At 46.6% G+C, this 15,620-nt stretch overlaps 2 protein-coding genes across 3 annotated transcripts in view; both read right to left on the bottom strand.

The window, feature by feature from the left end:
* necab2 (N-terminal EF-hand calcium binding protein 2) overlaps positions 1-2,932 on the bottom strand; it is an 84,344-nt gene extending 81,412 nt beyond the window's left edge. For both annotated transcript variants that reach the window (XM_076042708.1, XM_076042709.1), the window contains exon 1: positions 2,349-2,932. In XM_076042708.1, the coding sequence (XP_075898823.1) occupies positions 2,349-2,678 (330 nt within the window). In that variant the 5' untranslated portion in view covers positions 2,679-2,932. The remainder of the gene's footprint in view (positions 1-2,348) is intronic.
* A 700-nt stretch (positions 2,933-3,632) lies between these two features.
* The window catches only part of hydin (HYDIN axonemal central pair apparatus protein), a 38,108-nt gene continuing 26,120 nt past the window's right edge, over positions 3,633-15,620 (bottom strand). The window contains exons 68-92 of the mRNA XM_076042730.1: positions 15,067-15,306; positions 14,814-14,956; positions 14,226-14,450; positions 13,975-14,135; positions 12,985-13,079; positions 12,614-12,842; positions 11,704-11,904; positions 11,488-11,614; positions 11,109-11,277; positions 10,777-10,924; positions 9,863-10,070; positions 9,557-9,778; positions 9,211-9,380; positions 8,890-9,088; positions 8,316-8,465; positions 8,033-8,203; positions 7,740-7,849; positions 7,253-7,475; positions 6,748-6,957; positions 6,447-6,610; positions 5,826-5,976; positions 5,500-5,730; positions 4,852-5,076; positions 4,248-4,529; positions 3,633-4,021 (exon numbers count right to left, since the gene is read on the bottom strand). Of these exons, the coding sequence (XP_075898845.1) occupies positions 3,812-4,021; positions 4,248-4,529; positions 4,852-5,076; positions 5,500-5,730; positions 5,826-5,976; positions 6,447-6,610; positions 6,748-6,957; positions 7,253-7,475; positions 7,740-7,849; positions 8,033-8,203; positions 8,316-8,465; positions 8,890-9,088; positions 9,211-9,380; positions 9,557-9,778; positions 9,863-10,070; positions 10,777-10,924; positions 11,109-11,277; positions 11,488-11,614; positions 11,704-11,904; positions 12,614-12,842; positions 12,985-13,079; positions 13,975-14,135; positions 14,226-14,450; positions 14,814-14,956; positions 15,067-15,306 (4,664 nt within the window). The 3' untranslated portion in view covers positions 3,633-3,811. The remainder of the gene's footprint in view (positions 4,022-4,247; positions 4,530-4,851; positions 5,077-5,499; positions 5,731-5,825; positions 5,977-6,446; positions 6,611-6,747; positions 6,958-7,252; positions 7,476-7,739; positions 7,850-8,032; positions 8,204-8,315; positions 8,466-8,889; positions 9,089-9,210; positions 9,381-9,556; positions 9,779-9,862; positions 10,071-10,776; positions 10,925-11,108; positions 11,278-11,487; positions 11,615-11,703; positions 11,905-12,613; positions 12,843-12,984; positions 13,080-13,974; positions 14,136-14,225; positions 14,451-14,813; positions 14,957-15,066; positions 15,307-15,620) is intronic.

Below are 15,620 nucleotides of genomic sequence, written 5' to 3'. Positions count from 1 at the left end.
TGCGCAATTCTAGGGGGAATGGAAACGCAGCTACTGTTAAGTCCTCAGGAAGACTATTACAGTCTGTATGTGTGTGTGTGTGTGTGTGTGTGTGTGTGTGTGTGTGTGTGTGTGTGTGTGTGTGAACCAACCACTCACTGACGACCAATTTCGTGAGGCCATTTTCACGTGGCGGGACATTGTTTGGCCACATAAACTTTATTACTAAACTCCAAGTTAAAGGTTCGGGAAAGGTTTTCAGTTAGGCTGCACTAGAGGACTAGGGAAAGAATGGAAGTCAATGTAATGTCCTCAAAAAGATGGCTCTTACAGTCTGTGTGTGTCTGTGTGTGTGTGTGTGTGTGTGTGTGTGTGCGCGCGCACGTGTGCCTGCCTGCCTGCCTGCATTCTTATCATTAAATCATCCCTGCCAGCCTGTTTCCCAGCCTTATTCTATCCCGCAGACACCCCTTCATCTGAACACCGTTGCACATTTCTTTCAGAGTTTCAATCTGTCTTTGTACTCTCCCAATCTCCACACACACACACACACACACACACACACACACACACACACACGTATGCATATGCATCTCCTCCTCCTCCTCTTCCTCCTCCTCCTCCACCGCCTCCTCTTCCTCTCCTTTCTCTTTAGCCAGCAGCCGGGCCAAGAAAACATCCATTTTTAATAAGGTTAGGAGATGGATGCAACATCCCCCCCACCCTACATCTGTGCCTTCTCTTTCTATTCGGTTCAATCATTTCCTCTCCTGTCTCTCATTTTCATCCTGCTCCGGATTTCTGTTACACACACACACACACACACACACACACACACACACACACACACACACACACACACACGCACACACGCAGGCACGAACACCTCTCTCTGACTTTCTGTGGATTTGAATTGGCTTCCATTCATTTTCAGTTCTCCAATACAGTCTAACGCGCACCTTTACCGAACCCTAACCTGAACCACATCACCTCCACCTCATGTCAATTCATACGTTGAGCCTAAATTTAAGCCTTCACCCCCTCCACACTCAATGATATCGTGGAGGAATATGGAATGAAGGTGCAGCCGATTGGTCCTCACTCTGTTGGTCCAAAACGTTTTACATGAGCACACACAGACAAATCATTTGGCGTCGTCTTTGACACACAAAGCTGAGATCAAACATGGAACGTGTTAAAAAAAAACATTTTTGAGGCAGTTTAAAGTTTATTCAGAGGGACATAGAGGTGGAGGTGAGCTCGTTTAGAATCTAATTACGTCCCGTGTCCATGTGAACCAATCAGTGGGTGAGTCTCTCACAACCCACAAGAAGGCAGGATCTTAAAAAAGAGTAGTTGATGACCTGAGTTTAATAAATCTCACACCGAAAACGGTGTCGATGATGTAAAAAAATGATTGGGTTTACCTCCCACTTTGCTGCTGCAAAGCATTTTTCATAATAAATGCATCGTAATTTGCAAAATTCAACAGTCAAATGCAGTAAAAAAAAAAAAAAAAAAAAAAAAAAAGCGGTAGTCCTCTATGTAAAATACATTGCTCAGAATCGTTCTCGGGCGAGGATGAATTATTTAAGACATGCGCACTACATTTGAAACTGGAACAAATCAAGCCTGTAATCTCAGTCAACTGGGCTGCACTCCGAGCCGGCTGCCTTCGGTTGATCTTTTTTGTCGCTTCATCGGCTGGTAACCGAGGGGAAATAACGGAGCAGTATTGATGAGCTGACCTAAATCGACAGTGCAGGTCCGGTCCCAGAGGAAGACTGGGGGCTGCACCTTCTTACAATAGTAATAATAAGAATAATGACAGCTTTCAGAAATAGTTCCAAAGTCTTTTTGGTATAAGACGATCTCCAATTTAGGAGAAGCTACTGGTAGATTTTCTTTTCTTTTTTTTAGTATAATTTTTTTTCTTTTTTTTTAGTTTGGGTGACTTAAGTTTAAATGCAAAACAAACAAAAACAAAAACACAAAATAAAGATGCACCCACTGCATTGCTTAAAAAAATAAATAAATAAATAAAAAAAAAACAAAACCCGCCAACTGTCTTCAGCCAGCGGGGTTCGACGGACAGGAGTAGGGGTGTGTGCAGCGACGTTTGCGAGCTGAAACGGACTCTCTCGCCCGCTACACCTCATCGCAAAGTGTCGGCTCCGAGCTCCGAGCTCCCACCTGCGCGCCGGATCGGCCCGGATTGCGGTGCGTAAAACGTGCGCACTGCACCGGTTCCGTGCGCACCGCTCTCACTGGCTCACTGCCCTCTCCCAGTCCTCCCCGTGCCCCATCCCCACCGCGGGATGTGCCGAGGGAAACCCCTCCACCCCAACCCCGATGAACAGCTTACTCACATCCAAAATGACCGAGATGCCTCTCCGAGGTTCGGGGGCGAAGAACTGCTCCTGAGCCACGGCCACCTCCTCCTTGCTGGAGGCGTACTCCCGGCTGGAGATGTTCTTGTTGTCGCTCATCTTGGTGACGATCCAGCGGACGAGCCCGTCGATTCCACCGCCGGGCTGTGCGCCGCTGTTTCCGGACTGCGCTGCCGTCGCGGACTCGCTGTCCTGACCGGCTACGGGCTTGGGCTGCTCGCGGCTTTCCTGCGCTCGGAGTTTGCCTTGTTCTTTGTTGAGCAGTTTGTGGACTCCGTCCCGACAGTAGCGCGCTGCCTGCTCACACATCCTTTTGCTGCGGCGCGCTCATGCTGCGCTCCGAGGGTGGGAGGGAGAGCGACCCCACCTCCCGTTACATCACGGCGGCCGGGGGGGAAGCACACACCCGCCCACCCCGCACACGCACATGCACGGAGAGCCGCAGTAACGCGCTCCATAGTGACTTCAGGGTGGATGTTCACACTGGAACTCAAGTGTCTCCACTTGGCTGCGATGTTAAAAGTAGCGTCACCAAATTGGATTATGAATAGCATCACCTGCTATTCACAATCCGCAAAGAAAATACAGTTGCATTGCGCTGGAAATTCAAATGTCTTCATTTTTGTTGTGTGTTTTTCCATCACCTAGACTTGCCAACATCCTGCAATGAAGATACTGCAGGTGAGTTTTTTTCCCCAACAAACTCATAAGACACTAAAGATTCCATCATCTGAGAAGTCTGTGAAGGTTCTCAGTCATCTAGGTCATCTTGGGAGCATGGCATTGGTCCGACCTTCCAGAAGGTAGAAGGGTTGAGTTAGGGCAAGTGAACTTGTTCTTGTGATCTTTCGAGATCTTTCAAGATCCCAAGAACAAGTCCAGTCGCCCTAACTCAGCCCTCTCTCATCATCTGAGAAGCTTTCTACTAACTCGTGCCCTTTATAATCAACGCGTTCTGCCACTGTGTGTAGATGTAAATGGAACTCGAGCGAGTGAAACTCGTAGAAAACAGAATGGATTCCGTGTTTTGCGACACTTTAGCAGTTGCAATCCACTTTTAAAAAACCCTGAGTGAAGAATATTTATGGCTGTCTGGGTCAGGAGAAGGAACACCGCGCCCTCTGGCCTCGCTGGATAACAAAAGAGTAGTCTCTTCGACATAAGGCACAAAAGTCAAGTACGACTGTATGTGCTACCGGTCGAGCGCTCACAACACTAAACTAGACACGACTGCCCTCATGTGGGGATTCTGTGCATGACACGTCTGTGGAAGTAGTTTTTATTAATGCATATTCAAAGCTCTTACAATAAAATTGTTGGGCTTGCAGTATTGTAGAGTAAGCATAAGCGTGTAAATAGCGCGGCTGTTCTTCTCAATGTGGTCAAGATAATAAAGGAGTTGAAAAAAAAGACATAAATAAGTAAGTGAAGCAATAAAGAGTCTAACTGGAACTTGGGTCGAAGCCCCTCAGGTAGAACACCCAGGAACACGGCTTGTTGTGACCCTCAGAGCGCTGGCTGGAGACGGTCAGCTTGCCCAGCCACGCCCCCTGGGAGCCGTCTAAAGGCATCTCAAAGGCCACCATGATGTTTTGGGTTTTCTTGGAGGGGATGGGCTCCACCCCTCTGATGGTGAAGTAGGGTTTGTCCACCTAGGAGTGGAAGGAATCAAAGTGGGGTTAGATTGCTAAAAAACAAACAAACAAAGAATTGTGTCTTGTCCCTGGAAATGCACCAGATTGTTGACTTGTCAATCATTTCCTCCCCTGTGTCTCACTTTCATCGTGCTCTGGATTTCTGTTACACGCACACACACGCACCTCTGTCTGACTCTCCGAGGATTTATGACTTGTTGACTGTTGATACTGTTCTCCTTACCTGAAAAGAGAAGGCCGTGGTCTGCAGGAAGACGTTCTTGAACGGGATGGTGATGTGGCGGCCGGACCTGATGCTGAACGGGCCCTGGGCTTTCGGCGGCAGGCAGACGCCGTGTAAGGGGAAGATGTATTCGCCGCCGAATCCCGAGGAGAGGTTGAGCTGGCCTTTCACCTCCCCCAGCTTATGAGGCTCAAAGACAACCTCCACGCTGGTTTCCGAGCCCGCTTGAAACCCTGGGGAAGCGCTCACGCTCCTGTCCACAAAGAAGTCTGTGGAGTCCATCTGGAGGAGAGAGAGAGAGAGAGAGAGAGAGAGAGAGAGAGAGAGAGAGAGAGAGAGAGAGAGAGAAGAGAGAGAGAGAGGTGGGGGGTTGCATCACTTAAAGAACCTCCTTCAGACTCTGTTTCAGCTCGATAGTAAAAGTAACCAGTAAAAGCAATCAGTACTTTTTCTTTTACTAGAGTATTTTTTTTACACAAGCATCCATATTTCTACTCAAGTACACAATGTGAATACTTTTGCCACCTCTGCATGTGGGTTAAATTGTAAATAAGTGCAAGTGCAAGTGCAAATGGTTGAGTGTTGCTGTGGAGTGTCGTCTTACCCTGCACGCGTATTCAGTTTTGATGCGCGAGTAGTTGATGAACGTAGCCAGTGCAGTGTAGCTGCTGCCCAGGTAGGCGGTGAAGTAGACGGTCTTCTCGCGCGGTGGGGGCAGAGCTCGGAGTTGCAGTTCGAAGTGAAAGAAGCCCAGTTCGTTGTTGCAAAGGCTCAGTCGCACCGTGAAGTCGCCAGCACGCAGCGGCTGGTACTCAAAATTCAAAACGCCCTGAGAAGATAAAGAAGATAATTTTTTTTTGTAACAAATATGTTATCGGCCAAGTGTGATTTTTTACATTTTATTTATTGAAAAAATTACAACCCAAAAAGTGTACTGATAACGATATCAATATCGCAATATTAACCCCAAAAATATTGATTATTGTGTCAAATTTGAAAAATGTTATAGCCATCGCTAGTTTTCACTGTAACTGCACAGACCGAGTAAACTTGCGGCGCCACACCAGGCCTGGCATAGGTACTACATCGTTTTCAGTCGTTTGCAGGGTCCTTTTGAAGAAGGTTTTGCGTAAACGCGTTTTGTTTTTTTTATCAAGAGCGTTTCCGAAAATTGTTGGCTTCAAAAAATTCCATCTCTGTGTAAATTGGCCTTACACAAACACATTAAATAAAACAAGGAGTCTATCATCACCTTGGAGTGTCCTGGAACAGTGGTCTGAGGAGGGGCACTGATGTCTGGGCTTTTGCACTCGGTGGTGAAGCAGACGGGCGTGCTGAGGGGATTCTCCACCGAGACCGAGGCGGAGGCCACCCGCCGCACGGCAGTCACCAGCTTTAGGGTGGACAGCACCCCCGGGGACGTGGCCTCAAAGGTGACCAAGTAGAACATGTACTCGCCCGAGGTCACATTACGGAACGTCACCTTGGGAGCAGAGGTTCGATGGAGGACGTTGAGGCAAAACTAGGGGGAGTGGCTTCGGACGTTTGCCTCTTTGACGTGTGGGTGATCTCACTTACCCGAGTCTGGTACTGTCCTTCTTTGTAAGTGTAGAAGGACAGTTTGTACTTTCGGGTGGCCAGAGAAGGAACGTCAATATGCTCGACACCTTTGAGGGACACTGTGGGATCTGGCTTCTCGGGTTTGAGGAAATCGATCACCACGTGGAACCTGAGCACACAGACACACTCGTGATTCTGCTCGGGAAAAAAAATAATTAAAAAAAATGCTGCAGCGGGGTTTGCATTTTTAATATGTGATTATATTTCACACGCAAGTCAATCTGCATTTAGATCATTTATTTACCTTTGCTGGGGGAAAAGGAAAATAATTTTACCTCCGAGCTGTGAGGACCCAACTGATACGTGAAGAGTCAGAGGATCCTCACAGCAATACAAATTAAATTGCTTGAAAAATTAAAATGAAAAATTCTGAGATAGTGGCACATTGTAATTGCATTAGGCTGATTTAGTGAAGCAAAAATGCCAACACTTGTTTTCTAGCAAATATTACTTGACTAAAATCATCAGCATACAACACTCAGAATTGATTTTTGTCCTCATTTGCTCTTAAGTAAACACAAACGCATCTGTGTGTGTGTGTGTGTGTGTGTGCGCGTGCGCCCGTTTTGTCAGTTTTACCGCTGCTGTTCAGATAGCCAGTTGTGCACCGTCAGCAGCTGTGAGTGCTGAGTCTTGGCTGGCAGTTGGTGCACAACAGTGTCCTCTGCCTTCGGGGGCTCAGTGGTTCCCTGCAGGGAATACAGCATGCCCGTCCCATCAGGGAAGGAGAAAAAGATTGATCCCTTAGGGAAGTGGAAAGACGAGAGAGAGAGAGAGAGAGAGAGAGAGAAAGAGAGAGAGAGAGAGAGTTGAAATCCATCTGTCACCTCGTAGTCATCAGGTAAACAATGCTGAATGAAATGAAGGTTCATTTGTGTACTTGGTGCTTATGTCCGTCCACCGTCATGGTCAGCGGCTGGTAAGTGATGACGTAAGCTTTGTTTTGCAGGGGCTCGAAAAGCATGGTGGGCGCTGCGCTCCACTGCTCGCCCTCGATCACGGGGCTGATGGTGCATTGCTGGTTGGTGGGGTTTATCACGCTCAGGGTCTGGGTCAGGGAGCCACGGACCGGGCATATAAAATTCACCACCTGGAGACAGAAAGGGTGGAGATATTCAACAAAAAGTTTTTTTTGTCTCATGGAATGGGAAGTGCACGCAAAGGAAACCAAAGTGCACAGACGCAGACAGACTCAGTCCTTAGCCCATTGCTAAACATGAGCAAAAACAAAACCTGCACCCCCCACAAGCAGCCATGATTATTCATGCACGTCGTTATTGGGTTTTCCTATTCACATTTACAATATCGGGCCGATATTATCGGACATTTCTAATAAAGACTGCCGACATTCACTAAGACGATTTCAGCCACAGCCACAGACTCACCTCCTTGCTGGTGGAGGCTGCAGCGCAGGAGCCCGTCACAGTGAGGGTGACAGGTGACGGCGCCCCCTCCACAAAGCAGGACAGGTTCTCATATCTGATGTCTTCACTCAGCTCCACGGGGGCAAAGGTCACCTCGAAGGGAACCTCCATGCCTGGGCAGATGTAGCCTTTAGTGGGCGTGACAGATAACTCTGGAGGGAAGCTGCCCGTTTTCCACTGGAATCTAGTTGAAAGGAAGACAAAGGAGTGAAAATTACAATGGCAGCAATGGAAGGTCAATCAAAATGGGCCACAGAGTCTGGAAGAAATTTGAAATATTTAATGTTTTCGGTGCAAAGTTACTTCAGTGGCACAAGGAGGATCATGACAAGCAAATTATGTCAAGTGGTGGCCACCTGGATATCGAAATTTTAGAAATATCGCTTTTATTTTGCGAAAAACTGTAATGGTAACGCAGCTTGTGACAGCTGCAGGTTGCGACTCTCACCTGCCACCGATATCCCCTGTGTTGATCATAACAAGTCTCCTCTTGGAGTGGCAGCGTTGGACAATGGCGCCGAAGGCCAGACGATCCTGAGCCAGGTGGACTTTTACCCCCTAACAATAATAATAGAAATAATAAAACAATCAGAGCCAATGGCGTCACTGTGTTCACCATACAGCAATCGATTAAGTGTTAGCAGGTTGATTTTAAAGTAACGACGTTGAACATGAACTGCTTTCAACGTGTTATTTTTTTTAAGACAGACTGCCGAGCATCGGCCACTTTGGACAGCTCACCTGGCAACAGCCTTGGATGGTCAGCAGGGGGTGCAGCAAGCCCGCGCAGTCGGCTTGCAGCTCGGCGGTGAAGGAGGGGATGTGGTGAAGGGGCGTGAACAAGATATAAATCTTACATGAACCACCGTTGCCTTTCAGGTTCAGCTCACCACTTGGACTAACTGAAAGCTCCTGGAGCACCGAGTGAGGCAAGAGGGTTAGTTAGATGGGCTGCGTGTGTGTGTGTGTGTGTGTGTGTGTGAGAAAAAGAGTGAGACAGAGGGAGAGAGAGAGAGAGTCCTACCTTGGGATCTAGTAGAGTGTTTGTCACCAGGAGCGTGAAGGAAACATCGACAGGGCTTCGATTAATCAACCCAATTTGTTTTTCCACCTTCTGTCCTAATATCACAGACCTCAGTCTCACTTTCTTGTGTTTGAGGTCCTCCACCTCCAGCTGCGAGAGAAACGCGGGGACAGGACAATGAGATTTAATCCATGATCTTATGACGTAGTCAAATGAATGATGAGATCCGTGAAAATGCTCCTGAAGTCGGTTTTCAAACTACTAACGAGGCCTGAATGAAGCCTATCAATACAGTTTGTTACGGATGAATATTAGTCATGCCAACCCCTTCATGCAGCACCTTTCGAAACAAAATGAACTCTTAGAAAAGATGAGAGAAACTGCTTGTGCAACGATAAGATCACTGGAGCGAAGCCAAGCGACTGCTGCGCCTCCGAACACAGTCAGGGAAGCTCAACGGGTGATGATACCTTCAACTTTGGCCTCCGCTGCCGCCTATGTTGCTGTGTTAAGCAGCAATATCCGTCAGGGGCCTGGATCTGAACCATAATGGCTCGCACACTTTTTCTCTCACCTTCATCTCTACGCCTTGGCCGAGTATGTCCACGTCCTTTGTAATGCAGCTGTTGAAGATGAAAGTGATTTTCTTGTGGTAATGGCTCAGCTCCCGAGGGTAGAAGCAGATCGGTACCTCCACCACACCACCAGGGGGCACAATATCTGGCTGGAAGTCAATTTCGAGGAAAGCGTTTTCCTTGAACTGGCTCTGGACACTGAAGGGGTTAAAACACGGGTCACATTTTCTGTTGTTGACTTATTGTAAGTGTTTCTTTGGGCACATCTGACCCTACTCTGTATGTCTAGCAAACAACACAACGACAACAACAACAAGTACCTGATGCCCTTTGCCCCTTTGTTGCTCATCACCAGGGTCTGGCAGGCGGGCACCATGCCAGGGCTGTACAGGAAGCACTTGCCAAAGTTGAACTTGGTGAAGGAGAACTCGAGACAAGGTTCCACAGCCGTGCCTTGAACCACAAAGATGAATGTTGGTCCAAGTTTCACCTGAAAAGAGAAAAATCCACCAGGCATGGAAGGGATGGAGGGAATCAGACAGTGATTTTAGTTCTGGTTATTCATGCACTTAAGACACAAAATCCATGACATGTAAGATGTTGAAATGTTATTTTAAGCCGCTCAAAAAACATTTAAAGAGAGTTATTTGGTTAGGTTTTAGTCACCTTAATGCTCAGTACGATGTTCTGCAGATTGCAAACATTTTTGGGACAAAACGAAAGTGACAACTGCAGCTGCGTCCCAACGTCGGTGGTGGCTCTCTTTGGCGTCGCCTCCAAGTACTGCAGCAGCTCGCAGGGGCCGGTCGCCTCCAAGCTCACCTCCAGGTTGAACCGCGCCATGTTTGTGAGCACAAAGTAACAAACGTGATTCTCCGCGATCTCCACCTGCGGGTGAGAGAACATGACGACGAATGCATTGACACAATGTTCGTGACTTCGTGGTGCACAATGTGAGGTGAGATTACCGACCTTCCCAAAGTCCAGCGTGTCTGGGTGATTGGGGTTGACGTCTCTGAGGTCCGTCCCTGGCATGCTGACTTGAAGGGAGGCGGTCATGGCAAAGCAGTCAGCCTTGACTGCGATGGCGAGGGGCTCGGTTTTGCCTTTCACTTTCAGAACCATTCGGAAACTCACGTGGCCGTCGCGGCACGGCGTGAAACGCACCGACAAGGGCAACCTGCACCAAAGGGTTCATATCGACTTTGAATGAGGTCACCGCTGCGATAACTCCTTCAAGGTTAAGTGTGTAATATTTGGAGATTTTGAGTGGACACAGCGACATCAAGTGGTCACATTTTAGATTGCATCGGAGTTCACCGAGCTTGCCGGTGAACTAGGTTGCAGAGACATGGGACAAAGACCCACGCGTTCGTTCAACCAAGACCTAATTTTCATAAATGCTGACCTTTGACCCAAGACAAACCGGAAGTGAGCTATTTTCACTTGTTTGAAAAAATCTCAAAATGCAAGCCTCAGAAACCTTAAGTGCTATGGGCTTGAAAATTTAGGGAGGGAATGGTAGGCGTCCAGAGGGGTCGGCAGGTGTCAGGGGACGTTGTCAGGGGATGGCATGGGTCGACAGAGGTCAGCAGGGGTCGGCAGAGGACAGCAGGGGTCGGGGGTCATCGGCAGGTGTCAGGCAGCGCTGGCACGCGGCAGCCACAGCGGCTTAGTCCCTTCAGCGCTGCTTGCAGCTTTAATATTTTATTATACTTCAAGCATTCACTTTTATTAATGTGTTCATGGGCAGTATATTAAGCTTTTACAAATATAAAAATAGTAAACTAGGCCATATATTACACACTATACCTTTAATTCTACATATGAGGGATTGTGAATTAAAAAAAATATAAATAGTGAGTTATGTGATAAGTGCTACTGACCTGTCTTTGGGTGCAACTGTCCCAGTCATGGGATGCACAGTCAGGCTGGACTGCTGGTCGTCACAAAGCAGAGAAGACTGAACAATAAAGAAGCCAAAGGGTTGCTCCTCCCCATTCACCAGGTCCATCACCTTTTCTGCCCTTTGACCTGTTCACACACACACACACACACACACACACACACACACACACACACACACACACACACACACACACACACACAGACGTTTCATTGAAGTTGGCAATGTCTTGTGCGTTTATTGGTTTTCCTAATCAATTTAAATCAAGCTGAGCCTGTGCTGGTGCGCAGTTGCACGGATGTGTTAACGTACCAACTAGAAGTTCACCAAACTCGAAGTAGGCTTTGCTGAAATAGACCAGCGGTTCTCTCGATGTGCCCACGCAAATGAACGGGACGGACATAGACAGAGCGTCGATCACAAAGTTCCAGGACGACTGCGCCACCAAGTCAATTTGCTCGGGGACGTATTCAAAACATAACTGCAGACACACAAAAAAAAAACAATCAAAAAACAAGAGACAGACTTGCATGAATATTGTGACATAAATAAGTTACAGGCCATGAACCAATCAGGATTAACAGATTAAAAGCACTTTATAGAGGTTGTGTGCTAATATAACCACTGTTGGAAATCAGCCCTTTGTGACATCACAAAGGACCAGCACCTCTTACGTCACCGTCACCCTTACCTCAACTTTCTTCCCAGGCTGCACAGTGCCGGATGGGGTGAGGCAGTGGAATGGGCAGGCACCTGTGTTTTCACACGTCCACTTAAATGAATACACTTTGTTGGTTGGGTTCAACACGCTGAAGCGCCTGAAGGGGTCAATCAAAAGTCTGTGTGTCATAAGTTCAACAGACAGGGAGAAAGAAGCAAGGAGTCTTGACCGCCTTATCTTTGTTACCTTGTCAAAGGCTGTGAAACGCCCACGGCGTTGAACTGTATGACCCTCGTGTTCAAGTCCTGGAGGCCCCTGAATTCGGAGTCGCCGCCGGTTCCACCTGGATAGTCCGAATCCTCCAGGTCAAAGTGGCAGTAGGGCAACAGGCAGCGGCCAAACAGCGGGATACACGGAGCCTGGTATTCTTCCTGCAAATTGGGAATACTGAAAGGAATTTGACATTTTAACATATTCATGTTAAAATTTCTATATTGGTAAAAGCTTAACATACAGCCCATAAATACATCAATAAAAGTGTGTACTCACAGTCTAATAAAAGTAATTTGGTTTTCCTACCCATACAATTGTTCTTATTTATATATAAGAATATACATAGAGCAAAGGTCCTGGTCCCAGTTAGCTCCCATCTTGCACTGCTATATTTAAGGATTCTAAGGAAGCCCAGTGTGGACAATCCAACCCGACTGATATAGCCTTTCGTAATTAGGGTGACTGCTCCCGTCCTCAAATAAACCAGCATATATAAAGGTGGATGACGTATCCAGGTTTGTGTGCGCAGGCCACCGTAGCTCGCTGGCAAGCTTGGGGGAGGGAAGGTACGAGTGAACGATGCTGCAATCTATAATGTAACCACTTGATGTCGCCTTTTCTTCTTAAAAATCTCCAACAATATTGCCACCTCTGAAACCTCTGCATGGATTTCATTGAGGAAACTGCAAAACTCTGCTAAAATTGTAAAATAAAAAGCATAGAATGATTCCCCCATGTTACTATAACAGAATGAGCTATTTTTTACAAGATCTAATATTGCACACTATTACAGAAATAACCCGCAATTATTAAAAGCAGGTTTTGATTAGTGTTTTTGTAAACAACTACTTATGCACATTTTTTTTTAACATTACTTCTTTACCTGCAGGCCAACGTGGCCTCAAACTGGCCCACCTCCAGTGGTGCAAAGCGGATGTTGAAGCTTTGCATGGCGCCAGGTTCTATGGTGCCGATGCTGGGCTCAACAGTGAAAGGCGATTGTGCAGGATTAACTGTGAGAGCGGAAATCACACTGGCCAGAGCGCTGGCAGGTCGGATTTCTGTCGACTCCCTCCCTGCCCTGCTGCACGGTCGGGATGTGACCAACTCATCTGGGACATAGAAAGCATGTTCTCATTTGATATTTTCAGCAAAAAATAAATGTGCATGTATCAATTTTTAGGCAACAAAGAAAAATCATTTACAATCAGAGACAATTACGGAAAAATGATATGCTCACACATATATATTTACCATCTCGATCAGGAACGGGAGTTTTAACGCTTGAATCCATGAAGATTTGGAAGGAATAGTCAAATTTGACTTTGCCTTGATTTATCAGCTGCAGTCTAAACACACACACACACACACACACACACACACACACACACACACACACACACACACACACACACACATACACACACACACACACACATTTACCTTGTTCCAAATACCTCTACATTTTTTCCAGCGACGTACACATTGATTTAAATGTGATTAAGGAGCAAAGGAGTGACGTGGGATCAGATTTGTTGTATTTTAGAAAAACAGGGCTGCTTGTATCACATTAATTAATACAGTCATAAAATAATGTTTAATTTCATCTCTTTCAAAGATGACATTTAATGATAAATTTCGGAAATTTATGTGCATGGGTCAATTATCTTGTGTGCACAAGAAATAAAAATCACCATTCATGACTTAAACAGCACTGGCGTGCATTCTTATGACGGCAAATATCGTTAATGGAAAATGTCAGACTCGACAGACTTGATGCCAGCTCACAGCTTGCTCATTTGCATGTGCGCAATATCAAGTTTACACACGTTTTACATGCAGGCCCAGCGGCATTACACACTGACAGCTCTGCCTCAGGAGTGAGCGAGGTTGCACGCCAGATTTAATATTGATTTCAAATAAAATTGGTGAGAGACCCCTGTGCTGGATGCCAGACTATTAGATTGAGAAAATTAAAACTTGACCAACTTGAGCAATAAAGATGAATTTTTTCTTCACTAATATTTAGGCTTACTTAATCAAATGTGGGATTATACTGATTCATATCAGTCTCCTTCACACTGTCCCCTGACTGTGTGTGTCTGCTGGAGCAGCCAGTTGTCGTGCAGATGACATCAGTTTAACCCATTTTTGTCATATTATGACAAATATCCATTTTCTGCATTCGCAGGGGAATTTTTGTAAATCTATTTTACACCCAACAAGGCGCACTGTGTGACTTACTGGTAGAGTCTGCTTTGGTGAAGCATGGTATCGTTGTAGTGAATAGCCTCCGTGCTGCAGCTGTACTGCACATAGTCACAGACGGCTTTGATGCACAGCTCCAGGTCCCACTGGGAGTCCTCCACCACGGTGCAGCTGGGCTCGGGGTCCGTGTTAATAACCTGCATGCAAAAATGCACAACGCTATCACGCCAAAGGAGTTGGGGTGCGAGTTTTCTCAACACTTTCCACACGGCGGACAACGACCCGACCTTATTCTTCACATGTGGCTCTGGTGTTGCCGGAGTCTGTTCGGTGGAATCCAGCCACTGCACTGTCCTCTTTTTGTCGTCCCAGTCGACCACCTGGTCAAGCGGCTGTTGGAATTCCACCTGACATATCTTGCATTTGATCAACTGGCTGCCTAGAGTCACTGGTTCACTTGAGCAGAAGGTGACAGTCACTTCCTTGGAGCAACCGGCGTGGATGTGTCCCACCTGCGAGCGGAAGCAGTTTGATCACAGTGCTTAGATGGGAAAAAAAAGCTGCTCCGCATGCAATCTTTTCTCAGCCACATACAGAATATTGGCTCTCGGGTTTTATTTGGTAAAAAGTTCAAATTCTGATCTAACCCACTAACTCAGCAACAATAAACACTTATCATCACAAATCATGACCCAGATGATAAATAAGCAGAAAAACCTGAATAAAACAATGATCAAAAGCTTGTGACCAGAGTGAAGCAAAGGTGCTAACAACCACATTACAGTGTCGCCCACTACTGAAATTAATAGCTGTATTTTAAAGGTGAGGGTGTGCTGGTGTGGTTTCTGTTTTGTTTGTTTTTGCTTTTATTTTACCTTTGGTGAAAAGCTGATGTGCGGTCCCGAAGAGGGCCACTTGAACTTCACTACCTGGCCGTCAGTGTGGTTGGTCACGGTGAAGCTCTCCCGATAGGAGCGGCCCACGTAACAGTCGCCGAAATTCAGCACTTCGCAATTACCTAGAAATACAGACAGAGCGGCAAGGGTCGGGAGTAGTGAGGACTGTCACAGTGTGGATGAACGAAGGTCTTCTGTTTTCTTTTTTTAAACACCAAATTGTTTCTCTCACCCTCGTCGCCGTCTTCCGCATCGACCTCTTGCAACGAGCGGCTGATGTTGGACATGGAGACGACCTCCTGGTAGGCCTCGCCGCTCACTTGTATGGCCGTCTCGTTGTACAGGTTGTCCGCCACCTGCAGCAACATCTTGGTCTTGACATTCAGGGGCTTGTCGGAGCCGAAGCTGACCTCCAGCTCCACCTGTTCGCCGATGTTCAAACTTATCGTGATTCTGTGCCCCGGCTGGCTCTCTGTAGGAAAGTCAAAAAGTGTCATGGCACGACGGAACGTTAATTCACGCTTATTGGAAATGTGGTAAAATGCATAAGGTTTGGTATGACATAGAGCAGTGATTATCAAAGGTATTGAGGGGGAAATTTCCATTTTAATCCATTAAGTTGTATATTTCAAGATAAGTTACAAGATACAGTGCGGTACCCACAGAAATTGATTATTCTGTTTTCATCAATCGTATTGAAGAAACTGATACCTAAACACTAGAAATCTATATAACCTCCTATGTTACTACACTGGAAAAAAAATGTATTACATGAACATGGAAACC

This window comes from Nelusetta ayraudi, unplaced genomic scaffold (genome assembly GCF_046127955.1).
Source record: "Nelusetta ayraudi isolate G7.1 ecotype Tasmania unplaced genomic scaffold, CSIRO-AGI_Nayr_v1 ptg000071l, whole genome shotgun sequence".
NCBI classification, from domain to species: Eukaryota; Metazoa; Chordata; class Actinopteri; order Tetraodontiformes; family Monacanthidae; genus Nelusetta; species Nelusetta ayraudi.
Note: the sequence above shows the minus strand (reverse complement) of the source record. Positions and strands in the feature narration are given on the sequence as shown.